The sequence below is a fragment of the Halichoerus grypus genome, chromosome 11 (assembly GCF_964656455.1).
Source record: "Halichoerus grypus chromosome 11, mHalGry1.hap1.1, whole genome shotgun sequence".
Taxonomy (NCBI): Eukaryota; Metazoa; Chordata; class Mammalia; order Carnivora; family Phocidae; genus Halichoerus; species Halichoerus grypus.
This window is the reverse complement of record NC_135722.1, coordinates 11503801-11517448: the sequence shown is the minus strand read 5'-3', so window position 1 is coordinate 11517448 and position 13648 is coordinate 11503801. Positions and strand designations below refer to the sequence as shown.

Genomic DNA, 13648 nt, shown 5'->3' with positions numbered 1-13648 from the left:
GTGCTATTTCCAGCACTGCCATGCCCTGGACATGTGGCTGTGGGCGAGTCAATTAACCCTTCCCCCACCTCACAGGGCCTCAGTAAATTCGGCTCCCTTTCCAAGGACCCCTCAAGCTCTGAAAATCTAGAGTTTTGAGACACGGATGTCCTGTTTTTTGAAACTTTTTCTACAGAAATAAAGTTTACAAAAAGGAGTTAATCTGTTTCATGGAGATCAAGTTAGCAAACCTCAGTCTGAGAATAAAAATTAATTAAAGGACAAAAATATCTTCTACATGAAAGAATATAATTACTGAGACTTTTTTTTCCCCCATTTATTTGACAGAGAGAGACACAGTGAGAGAGGGAACACAAGCAGGGGGAGTGGGAGAGGGAGAAGCAGGCTTCCCACGGAGCAGGGAGCCCGATGCAGGGCTTGATCCCAGGACGCTGGGATCATGACCTGAGCTGAAGGTAGACGCTTAACCAACTGAGCCACCCAGGCACCCCTAATTACTGAGACTCTTGACACACAAGGTAATAGGCTGAATTTAGGGAAAGAAATTTAGCAACTGAGATCATTGAAAGAAAAAGAGGTAAGTGACTCCAAAAATAGACTGTGAGGAGAAAAGTCAAGGAAGTTCTTTATTAAGAGAAGCATTTTGGACTAGGACTGGGAACATACTGGCCCAGGAGATCCCGAAGCTAGGGGAGTGAAGCCCAACTAACTACAAAAGTGTTTTGATACTGAATTAAGATCCCAGGTAATTTAGAAGGTAAATCCCTAATTATGATCTATACATTTTCTTGGGATTAGAAAAGCTGATACATAATAAAAAAAAATTTTTTAAAGAAAAGAAAAGCTGATAATAGGGGATGGTAATAGATTTCACCTGTCATGACAACTCTGATTATACTGATAATAATTATCTGCAAAGTAAGACTAAGAAGCTCAAGAATAAAGAGCAAATTATATATTATCAATGTCTGCATTGGATAGGAAAATCAAGGGTGGGGACATTTGATGTATTTGTCAACCTATTCTATAAGAAATTTAAGAACAAATTTCGTCTCCCTCTCTGATTTCTCCCCCTTCAGATTTCCCTCCCTTCCCCTATGGTCCTCCGTGCTATTCCTTATGTTCCACATCAAGTGAAACCATATGATAATTGTCTTTCTCTGCTTGACTTACTTCACTTAGCATAATCCCCTCAGTTCCATCCATGTCAATGCAAATGTTGGGTATTCATCCTTTCTGATGGCTGAGTAATATTCCATTGTACATATGAACCACATCTTCTTTATCCATTCATCTGTTGAAGGGCATCTCAGCTGCTTCCATGAGAGACTACGGACCCCAGGAAACAAACTGAGGGTTTCAGAGGGGAGGGGGGTGGGGGGAGAGGGTAACAAGGTGATGGGTATTAAGGAGAGTACGTGTTGTGATGAGCACTGGGTGTTATGTGTAACTGATGGATCATTGAACACTACATCAAAAATTGATGATGTACTACACAGTGGCTAGCTGAACATAATAATAAAAAAGAAATTTAAGAACAAGGAAGAAATTTGCCTTATTAAATTCACTTGGATATAACCATAAACTCTCATTACCCTACTTTAAAATATCAGATTTCATGTATGATTAAATTTAAGAATTTAAAGCAGAAAGTTAAAGTGAACATCAAAAAGTATGAAGGCAAGTAGCATGCAAAAGAAAATAAACTTCACATAGAATTACAAATGTTTAGGAGGAAATTCCTTAAGAGTCAACTCAAAATTTATCTCACTAGGATTCTATGCATCTTAGAGTTTGTTTGCTGGCAGCTTCTCCTAAAATATGATTTGCTTTTGTGTTTATTTAACATTTTAGCATAGCTATTTTAATGAGGTTATTTTAATTGTTTCAAAGAAAGCCCAGAGAAAAATCCAGAGGTGCTTGACAATAAAACACAATCTTGATTCTCAAATTGGAGTTTGAAAAGTTATTTCAGTTTGTATTTCTTCTGCTAGTGAGGAGTATAAATATCAACCTTTTACAGATCCAAAGTCTTTTCACCAGGCATTCCAAACAAAGATAAGATACAAGACAAAAGTACATGTAGAGGTTTTAGAGGTTTTAAATAGATAGATAGATGATAGATAGATAGATAGATAGATAGATAGATAGATAGATAGATGATAGATAGATGATAGATAGATAGATAATAGATGATAGATAGATAGATAGATAGATAGATAGATAGATAGATAGATAGATAAATTCATATGTATATATGAAACACTGGAAGTTATACAACCTGAGTTCCAATTCTCATTCTGCTGTGGAAAATTAGGTTCTTGACCTCTCTGGGCCTCAGTTTTTTACTCTAAAACAAAAAACTAAAGTGAAAGACCTCTAAGAACCCAAACAGCATGATTACAATTGAGATAACTATATTAACAAATCATTATCTGCAGAGAGGACGGCTACTTGAGACCCTCCTATGGAGTGTTGCTGCCACCTAGTGGAAATATGCCTAAACTGTAGGGTGACCTCAAGGGACTAAAATCCACATGAGAACCTACCATTGCTGCTATGAACATTGGGGTGCACGTGGCCCTTCTTTTCACTACATCTGTATCTTTGGGGTAAGTACCCAGTAGTGCAATTGCTGGGTCATAGGGTAGCTCTATTTTTAACTTTCTGAGGAACCTCCCTACTGTTTTCCAAAGTGGCTGTACCAACTTGCATTCCCACCAACAGTGTAAGAGGGTTCCCCTTTCTCCACAACCTCTCCAACATTTGTTGTTTCTTGCCCTGTCCATTTTTGCCATTCTAACTGGTGTAAGGTGGTATCTCAATGTGGTTTTGATTTGGATTTCCCTGATGGCTAATGATGACGAACATTTTTTCATGTGTCTGTTAGCCATTTGTATGTCTTCTTCAGAGAAGTGTCTTTTCATATCTTCTGCCCATTTTTTGACTTATTTGTTTTTTGGGTGTTGAGTTTGAGAAGTTCTTTATAGATCTTGGATATCAGCCCTTTATCCGTAATGTCATTTGCAAATATCTTCTCCCATTCCGTGGGTTGCCTCCTTGTTTTGTTGACTGTTTCCTTTACTGTGCAGAAGCCACATGCACCCCAATGTTCATAGCAGCAATGTCTGCAATAGCCAAACCGTGGAAGGAGCCGAGATGCCCTTCAACAGATGAATGGATAAAGAAGATGTGGTCCATATAGACAATGGAATATTACTCAGCCATCAGAAAGGATGAATACCCAACATTTGCATCAACATTGATGGAACTGGAGGAGATTATGGTAAGTGAAATAAGTCAAACAGAGAAAGACAATTATCATATGGTTTCACTTATTTGTGGAACATAATAGCATGGAGGACATTAAGAGAAGGAAGGGAAAAATGAAGGGGGGAAAATCAGAGGGGGAGACAAACCATGAGGGACTATGGACTCCAGGAATCAAACTGAGGGTTTTAGAGGGGAGGGGGGTGGGGGGATTGGTTAGCCTGCTGATGGGTATTAAGGAGGGCACATACTGCATGGAGCACTGGGTGTTATACAAAAACAATGAATCATGGAACACTACATCAAAAACAAATGATGTACTGTATGGTGACTAACATAACATCATAAAAAAATTATTAAAAAAATAATAAAAATAAAATGTTATCAAATTGCAAAAAGAAAGAACCTACCATTGCAATAGTAATTGATTATCCTCAAACACATTATATACCCACCATGCTCTAAGCACCATACCATGTGCCCCTCAAGTACCTTAACTCAGTACTAGCATGCAGTTCAATTTTGGGAAAGAAACCAGACCAGGGAGATGGACAACTTACTAAGCATACTGAAAATGGTGTATAACACTAATAAACAACTATATTTAGATAAGAGTGATGTAATTGAAAATAGGTAAGTCACAAGTTCACATTCAAGGTACCATTGTAAACAAATCAAATTTTTAAGTTCTTAAAAAGAGGCATCATAACATAAAAAAAGAACAGTCTAGAAGAGTTAAACAGGTTAAAAGAATTAAAAATGGTAGTGTTAACACATGGCATGGGTCTAAATCCTGCCTATTTGCATCTGTGTGGTCTTGCACAGCTCCACTGATTTCACATTACCTCTTCCTACATCTGTGAGATTCAGCCGAGTGTACCAGCCTTGTATGATGGGGTGTGGATCATATGTGAAACCTACATGAAAACCATTATGTAAAAACTATTCAAATGGGACAAGTTATTGTTCTGTTTTTTAAATTACCAATGTGTCTCAGAAGACACACCTCCAACTGTAGTGTTCTGATACCAGCTTATTAGAAATGCATGGTAATCCATATTATTTTTGTGCCCGGCTAACTATATGCTTTCATTAAACACTAACTAACTACTGTACGTTTTAATTAAAATGCCAACTAACTTGGACATAGTTTTTAAAAGGTTTTCATGTTTAGCAAATCTCGGCACAATAATTTTTTTATAAATGGTCATTGCTATCACTGTCATTTTTTATTATTTTGAGCTTAGTGTTACTATGAACACTATTTGTGAATGATGTTGATATTATACTTCTGGAAAATAGTTGAACATGTTAGACTCTCTTGGAATCGCTAGGTAAGACTTAAATTCAAAATGAATCATTAGGCGATTATAAGTGTTGAATCCTAGGGGTGCCTTGGTGGCACAGTTGGTTGAGAGACCAACTCTTGGTTTCGGCTCAGGGTCATGATCTCAGTGTAGTGAGATTGAGCCCCACGTCTGGCTTGAGTTTCTCTCTCTCTCTCCCTCTGCCCCTCCCTCTTGCACTCTCTCTCTCTCTCTCTAAAATAAGTAAATAAATCTTTAAAAAAAATAAGTGTTGAATCCTAAATAAAATGAAAATATCCTTAACCATTGATATAGTAAAAATGGCAGCAAAAAATTTAAACTTTAAATAATCTTTTTTTTTTTTAAAGATTTTATTTATTTATTTGACAGAGAGAGATAGCAAGAGCAGGAACACAAGCAGGGGGAGTGGGGGAGGGAGAAACAGGCTTCCTGCGGAGCAGGGAGCCCGATGCGGGCCTCGATCCCAGGACCCTGGGATCATGACCTGAGCCGAAGGCAGACGCTTAACGACTGAGCCACCCAGGCGCCCCTAAACTTTAAATAATCTTAATGGAAGTTTAAAAATGTCCCCTACTGTTATCAAGGCATTTTAAGACATATAAATCAACATTATCTCAAGTATGAGTTTTCCAAGAAGCCTTTGAACATTGTTTTGACTAAGCATCCATGGATCTAAATTTCGCTCAGGAACTCTCAAAAGGAAGATCCCAAAAGAAGAATCAAAGTGCACTCATCTGGTTTCAGGACAATGGTGCAGCCTGAGAGGAGAGAAGTGATTTGGGAAAGAACCATTTTTTTATCACTTAAATCATTCTTCTGCCAAAGCCCAAAGAGGCTAGGCTCTTCAAACAGGGTAAGAGACTATTCTCATAGCTAGGAAAGTTCAGAGTCACTTGGAGGTTCAAGATTATCTACTTCAAAAAAAAAAAAAAAAGATTATCAGCTTCATTTGAGCTTATTCAAATGTCCCCCATTCCAATTCTCATCAAAGTTCAATATTCTCAGTTTAAGAAACAAAAGAATCAAACCTCTTCCTTTTCTCCCTCCCTCTCCAAACACATGAGTTATTGACCTCCTTTTTGTTGCCTGCCTAGCCTCAAATTATTTTTTATTTGTACATGGCCCTCCGTAGAATAAAAGTCTTACATCTTTATACTACATCATGCTATACCAGAGTAAATTTAACAATTTTTAGAGGAAAAAGCCCTGTATCTAAATGTCTCTCTCAGAGAAATATAACTAGGTTTCTGTGGAAAGAGAATGGATCAATGAATGGAAGGGTACAGTTGACCTTATCAACACATTTAGGTACAGCTGCATTCCAAAATAAATGCATGCACCATTCATATGCAGAGTTCGGTGTCACGTAATTATGGGTTCAGATATTGGATCAATCTCTTATTAGCTGTAAAATTTTGAGCAACTTATTTAGCTTTTCTGCATATATATACAGTTCTGCTTTCTTTTGCAGAGTAGGTGCTTATCTTGTCCTCTATGTTCTGTTGTTATCCTGAGTTCATTCATCATGTACTACCGGAAGAGATTTTGAATGGCCTTGGGGGATCAGAGGAGCTAGCCATGGGGATGGAGTTTAATAAGCATTTATTGTCAGAGGATTTATATGAGTATGTGTTCTCCATACCACCCCAGAGATCAATTAACTACAAATCTGTGAGGTTTGGGTGATATATTTTTTCTCTTTCAAAAAAGACCCTCAAGGGCAAATGTAATGAAACATCTCCAAGGAGAGAGGGAAAAAAACCTCGCTCAAAACCATTTCCAATCCCAGCTTTGAAACATTTTCCCAAAATGACCCCAAATGCAGATATTGGCAGATACCAGAAGAGCTTCTTAAAGATTTTCTCTCTTTTTTCTGTACATTTTTTTCCCTCCACCTTTCTGCCCACAAACACGCATTCTATGCATCAAGTGGATATTTTTATTTTTGGTGAACAAACCAGCCCCAAGCTTGCTCTCCCAGCTCATTAGCACTTTGGGGATTGGAAGCAGTTCCCAAAGCCTGACTAGACTCCTTACAAAGCAAAACTCAAGACAGGCATCAGCTAAAGGACAGACAAATAAGAGGAAGAGGGTGAGTGCAATCATTCATCTTTTAATTTTTGTCTTCATGCCCACATTAATCTTGCTTTACAGAGCAATTTAGATCTTCAAGCTCATATAGATGACTAAGGAGTTCTTTGGATTCGAGGTTTTCTCCATGTACATCTCAATTCTGTCTTTCCCCACATTCAGCCACAATCTTACCTTAACACTGCTTTGATGGGCTTTCTGGACTATGTTTGAGCCCTTGCAACTAAAAAGAGAATTAAGAGGGAATGAAATTTTGGAAGGAATTGTTACACCTTTGAACAGAGCTCCAATTATTAGTAAGTGGTTTGAAAAGTGATTCGGAAGTGCTATTATTGAAGCAGACTTTATACAGCTGATTTTCCAAACACCGCAGAGACCTCTAACCTCCAAAACCCTCCTTCTCTATTCTAACTGGTGGCCTGAATTTTACCATCTGAATCTTAATTCTTGGATTAAAGTTTTGGTGCCTTTTGAATGCTCACCTTATGTCAAAAGAGACTCTTTCATTTCCATCAAGTATTTGTACATTTGAATGAAGGACAGACCTGGAAGAAGACCTTGAGGGCATCAGGCTTCTGCAACGGTGAGAGGAGGCATCATAAAGTGGAGGACAGAGCCCAGAGCAGGAATGACGGGGAGATCAAACGATCCACTCCTATTCCCCAGTTTGGCTGAAGTTCTCCTTGTCATTATACCGTGTATTTTTTTAATTTTTTTAAGATTTATTTATTTATTTGAGAGAGAGAGAGAACTGGGGGGAGGGGCAGAGGGAGAAGGAGAGAGAGAGAATCCTCAAGCAGACTCCCTGCTGAGCACAGAGCCTCATGCTGGTCTTGATCCCTGGACCCTGAGATCATGACTGGAGCCAAAATTAAGAGTCTCCCACTTAACCGACTGAGCCACCCAGGCTCCCATTATACTGTTTTTTAACTCCATCACCAACTATGTTAAGCTCAGACTAGGCAGACTTAGCACTTTCTTGCAGATATTTGATAAAAGATGAGCTGAGTTGTAAATCAACTTGACCATTTCCCATCAATCTCTGAGTGTCTTCTATGTGCAAGGTACCGTGCTAGGCATCTGATTTTACTGTGTTATCCTACCTTCACCAAGGCCCCGAAGACTAGTGTGATTTACAAAGATGCAGCTCAACATCTGTAAATGCAGTGAGGTCACTGAGCCTCCCGAATTCTCTTTTTTTTCAGCTGCTATTGATTATACCTATATGATAGGATTCGTAGGGAGTCTAGATTCCGATCAGACTAGCTCTCTACCCAGCTTGCTGCCAGTGAAGATTTCTTTCTCTCTAAAAAAAAGAAGCACCTCTCTGTGAGCAGAGTTCAGTGACATAAAGTGCTCCATAGAGCCCTGAAGATACCTTCTGTTTAATGTTCTAGGGTAAGATGGTTAAGATTCAGGGCATCAGTGGGGAAGAATAAAACTCTGGATATGCTTTTCCTTCTGTTCCAATTTGTCCAGATTCACTTACTGTTTCTGGGAATGGGAAATTTCATCCTTAAATGTGAAAGTTTTCCCCCTGATGGCAACATTGAAAACAGACTTGCAGTTGACCCATCAATCCCCCCCCCCCCACAACCGCAGATAATTAGTCTTCAACCTTTACTCCCAAACACTTGTTACAAACCTACATGGCCCATCAGGGGACCTCTCATTTCAACCCACCACATGAGGGAAAGTGTTTTCAAATAAGACTCTGTTCCTTAAAGAATTCTTTAAGGAATATTCACTGCTGATAGCAATCACAGTCCCAATTTGTTAAGCAAAGATATTATCTCAAGACCCATGAGCCTTTTGCACATTATCTTAAGCAATCCTCCAACAACACTGTTAAGTCACGATTATCCCCATTGTACAAATGGAGGAATCGAAACTCAGAAAGACTAAATGAGTTGCCCAACATCTCACACCTGGCAAGTGGCAGAGTCGGGATGAGAACCAGGCTTATACTGAAGCCTACCCAGAATCAGAACCACCACCTTATTCCCCTCCTTTGGCTGCTAACCTGAATAAGTGCTCCAAACAACCTCGAATCATATCACGAACCTCAGGTTTCTACCTGACTGAAGGCTGAGACTACATGAATGGGTGAAGTCTCCAGCAGAGCTGTTTCATTTTGCTCACAATTTCTCCATGTGACTCTACATCTGTACTAGACGATGCCAAACTTTGCTGCAGGTCTCTGTCTTTCCTTCGAGGGGAAAGAATCCTCTCCTGATTCTGGGAGGTTTACACACCCTTTCACAGACAGGTGCAGAGCCTCTGAGTATAAAGCTTAAAACCATACTGACAAGATTGGGATAAGTGTGTGGGATCTCTGAAACTCTGCACAACGATGGCATGGTAATGACCAAAAGGAGCTTCACATTCTCTCACTATCCAAATTTGAGTGTTTTAGCACTGAAAAGTCTGTAGCAGAAACCATTAAGAGGAAGGAGCGTGGACCCCAATTCCAAGGGCATCTCCCTGTTTATAAGCTTCAAGAAGAAAGTTAAGGTCAATGACCTTGACTGGCAATGGGTAGATATGAATTGATTTATGAAAAACTGGGATATCAAAATAAAATGGCTCTCTCAAACTGAGCAATAAAATTCAGAGCAAATCAAGTATTACTTCCCAAACTGTGAAGTGACTGTCTTGGAATGACTTGTATAATATATGTAATTTATTGAGGGTTTGTGTTCTATAATACAAACACCCACACACACACATATATATATTTGCACATGTAAGGTGTACTCCAAAATGTTAAGAGCTCTTATTTCAGGAAATAGAATGTCATAATTCTCAGGCTTTTCTTTTCTTTTCTTTTTTTTTTTGCGTTGATCAGGAACTGAACATGATTTTTAGTTTCAACTTTTCACGGTTATATATTGATCCAATTATTGTACAGTGCTCACATTTTGCTTTTAAGTTCATAAAATAACACTTCCATTTTGAAAAATAAAATGGAATTTATGAGATTCTCTATACTTTAAGAGGTAGGTAGAATAGGCTGAAAGTATAGTTTAAGAGACAGTTAATGTAATTTTGTTGATTTCCAAATTGTTAAGACCCGAGGAAGGATCAAGATATGTTCCAGACCTATAAGAGTCATTCACCATGAGCCATGGGGTCCCTCTGACCACACTTTTCCTTCTGCAGGGATGGGACCTTAGCATCAGAGATCTGCTGACAGCAGGAGTTCTTTCCTGATTTATACGGATTGAGACTTAGTGTGGGTGTGTCGGGGGGGTGATGGGAATTCTTATCCATGTGAACTTGATGGAATCAATCCCTGATCTTGAAAGATGTTTCATACACTGACAATTCTAAGAATCTGATCAAGGACACTTTGTATTTAGGTTTAAACAACAACAGCAACAACAAACACAGAGTACTTACTATATATAAGTTAGTCATGTCCTAAAGGAGATGATAGATAGATGATAGATAGATAGCTAGATGATAGATAATAGATAGACAATAGATAGATGGATAGATAGATGATAGATAGATAGATAGATAGATAGATAGATAGATAGATAGATGATAATTGATATATATATAGATACTAATTATGAAGTAAGTGCTGTTATCTCTGATTTTACAGAGACAGATGGAACGTCCAAGTGACCTGCCCAAGATCACACCTTTACTAAGTGGTAAACCTGGGGACTGAATCCAGGTTGTCTAAATCCAGAGTCCCCATTTCCTAACAAGTCAATAGTTTAGAGCTAGGACTACAGACAAATTTGAAAATACAACTACATTAGTGTATTCAGATCTAACAGTTGACAGTTGAGAGCACTTCTGTATACATCTGGCCTAATCCTTTGGATTAAAAACATTCTAAATGTCTGATTGTTTCACAACTACAGAGCTGAACCTGGTCCCTCCATTAATTTCCCTGTTCCATTATTGAAACTTGAATAAAGTTAGATGACTAGTTAATTCAGGGAATGACATGACTCATCTGGGACACACAAAACTGTCCTGACAACTTTCACCTGGGACATACTATGTGTCAGTCACTTTACACACTTTGCCTTATTTAGTTCCTAAAACAAATATATGAAGTAGGTCCTGTCACTCATTTTGGAAGATAAGGAAACTGGAGCCTAGAGATGTTGGATATCTCACCCAAAGTGACACAGCTACTAAGTGGTAGAGACAGAAGGTGATCACAGGGTGTCTGAATCCAAAGCTTGAGCTCACATCAATCACACTGTACTATATAAAAAGAAAACAAAAATTAAAACAATGACTAAAATTGCCTTCTGAGAGAAAGAATCTTTGCATAAAGTTGTGATTCTCTCAATACTGTGCCCCCCTCTTGTGCATTTTGTAATTTTTTGTTGACTGACGTCACCTGTAATGTGGATTATAATTATTATGGCAGGTCTGCATCTTGTCCTTGTGGACCATGGGAAACATGTCCACAACTAAGGCCTGGAACAGCTCTTCAGTGTCCATGTTCATCCTCCTGGGATTTGCAGACCATCCAGAACTCCAGACTCTTCTCTTTGTGACCTTCCTGGGTATCTATCTTGTGACGCTGGCCTGGAACCTGGCCCTCATCCTTCTGATCAGAAGTGACCCCCATCTGCACACACCCATGTACTTCTTCCTCAGCAACTTGTCCTTCATTGACTTCTGCTACTCTTCTACAGTGGCCCCCAAGATGCTCACTGATTTCTTCCAGGAGCAAAAGACCATATCGTTCTTGGGCTGTGCTGCTCAGTTTTTTTTCTTTGTCTGCATGGGTCTCACTGAGTGTTTTCTCCTGACTGCCATGGCATACGACCGATATGCAGCCATCTCCAGTCCCCTGCTCTACACTGCCATCATGTCCCACGGCCTCTGTATACGCATGGTGCTTGGGGCATATGTTGGTGGCTTCCTGAGCTCCCTGATCCAGGCCGGCTCCATATTTCAGCTCCACTTCTGCGGACCCAACATCATCAACCATTTCTTCTGTGACCTCCCACCAATCCTGGCACTTTCTTGCTCTGACACCTTCCCTAGTCAAGTGGTGAATTTTCTCGTGGTGGTCACTGGGGGGGGGACATCATTCCTCATCCTCCTCATCTCCTACAGTTACATAGGAGCTGCTGTCTTGAAGATCCGCTCAGTGGAAGGCCGAAGGAAAGCCTTCAACACATGTGCCTCGCACCTGATGGTGGTGACTCTGTTGTTTGGGACGGCCTTTTTCATGTACCTGCGACCTAGCTCCAGCTATTCACTTGGCAGGGACAAGGTGGTGTCTGTGTTCTATTCGCTGGTGATCCCCATGCTGAACCCTCTCATTTACAGTTTGAGGAACAGAGAGATCAAAGATGCCCTGTGGAAAGTGTTGAAGAAGAAGAAAGTGTTTTTCCTAGTTCATGATTGAAAATATATGTCTCTAAACTGACAGAAAAAAATGATCTCTGGCATCTACCTTCACTTCTGGCATCGATGAGGGAGACATCTTGTGTGCATGACCATTTTTCTGCTGACCCCACCATGGATAGTCAAAAAGGGGAAGAGATTACTTCAGCAGAAACACCACCCCAGGATACTCTATCCTCACAGTCGGTATTACAACAACTACCTTTTATTGGGTGCTTAATGTGTACCAGGCACATTATTTAATTAAATAATTAAGTTCATTGCAGCTCTACGATCCACACAGTACCATCCCCTTGTTACAAATGAGGAAATGCAGTCCCAGCAAGGAAGACTGACTTACCCAAGGCCATACAGGAAGTCAGAGGCAGAACCCATTCAGACCCAGGGCTTCCTGACTCCAGAGCCCATGCTCTGCCCAAATGCTACCTTCCACATTCAACAACAAACAGCCCTGAAGTTGTACAAGTGTATGACTCTTACTACTGGCATATGGCAGAACTCAAAAAGATACACTGTGTATGGTTGAGGTGAATTAAAAGAACAAGATGCCTACTCCATTCAACACTCTTCCAAGACGTCCCTTTTGGACTCCCATTATGACTACTGAATAATTTGCTAAGACTGAAGGACATTACCTTTGACTGCCTCTCTACCTCAGCTATGTAGGGATCTAGAAATTCTGAACCCCATAGAATCACATCAGTGCTCTTCTTCCCAGTCTCAGTCACCTAAACTGCCTAATTTCTCAGTATCTCCTTGATTTCTACCATGTCATCCCTCCACCTGTTCAGCACCTGACTCAATTTCACAGCATGCTCTCCTTTTCTCATCACTTTCCAAGTTCCTCTTGCTCTCTTCTATCTGAACCCATTGCTCCTATAAGATCCTTGTTTCTTTATCTGTATAGATTAGCCCTTGCAGACCACAATGAGGATTATCTGCTATCATCTCAGGAAGGTACACATTAGGCTCTCATCTCCAGGTCATTCCTCCTTTATGGAGGGTAATTACAGTGGAGTTGGCCAGAACAACCATTCCTGCTGGCAAATCCCTCTCTCATTCATTTGTGGCTCTGTCCCCTTCCCAGCACACTTTCCAATAGTGTGGGTCTATTGGATATGCAAAAAGATTTTATTTGATTTTGTTGTTCATACAGGTGGATCAATTATTTCTTTCATATCCGGAAGACCATAAAGGATGCATGGGAAGGAAAGATGTTTGTCTCATGTCTCCTGGGTTCTCCAGTCTCCTAAATTCTTTCCCAAGGTCAAGCAAACTTAAAATGACCCATAGAAATAACACCCAGTGGTATTACCCAATAGGTAACTTTTCCTAAAGTTTCTTTATCAGTTGCCTTTATGAATATTAAGACCTATATGGCTTTGTATTGGAAATTCTGAGAATCACCTCTATTGATGGATTCTATGCCCCAGATAGCTCTAGTTTAATCTTCCCCAGCTGGCAGAGGATAATGTGAGGAAGCCTCTACGATTATTTCAGATGTAAGATCCAATGAAGGGGCCAGACTGGCCAAAAGAGCAGACTTGGGGACCCAAGAATAGATTATT

General features: G+C 39.8%; 1 protein-coding gene and 1 long non-coding RNA gene across 3 annotated transcripts in view; one reads left to right on the top strand and one right to left on the bottom strand.

The window, feature by feature from the left end:
• LOC118547236 (uncharacterized) overlaps positions 1–13648 on the bottom strand; it is a 149648-nt gene that overhangs the window by 52536 nt on the left and 83464 nt on the right. The window lies entirely within an intron of this gene.
• Positions 11122–12081, top strand: OR5A1 (olfactory receptor family 5 subfamily A member 1). The gene has a single exon (XM_036110654.1). The coding sequence runs from the start codon at positions 11122–11124 to the stop codon at positions 12079–12081; it is 960 nt and encodes a 319-aa protein (XP_035966547.1).

Coding starts and splice junctions, on each gene's coding strand:
- OR5A1 (XM_036110654.1), top strand. CDS start 11,122: ATGTCCACAACTAAGGCCTGGAACAGCTCTTCAGTGTCCATGTTCATC.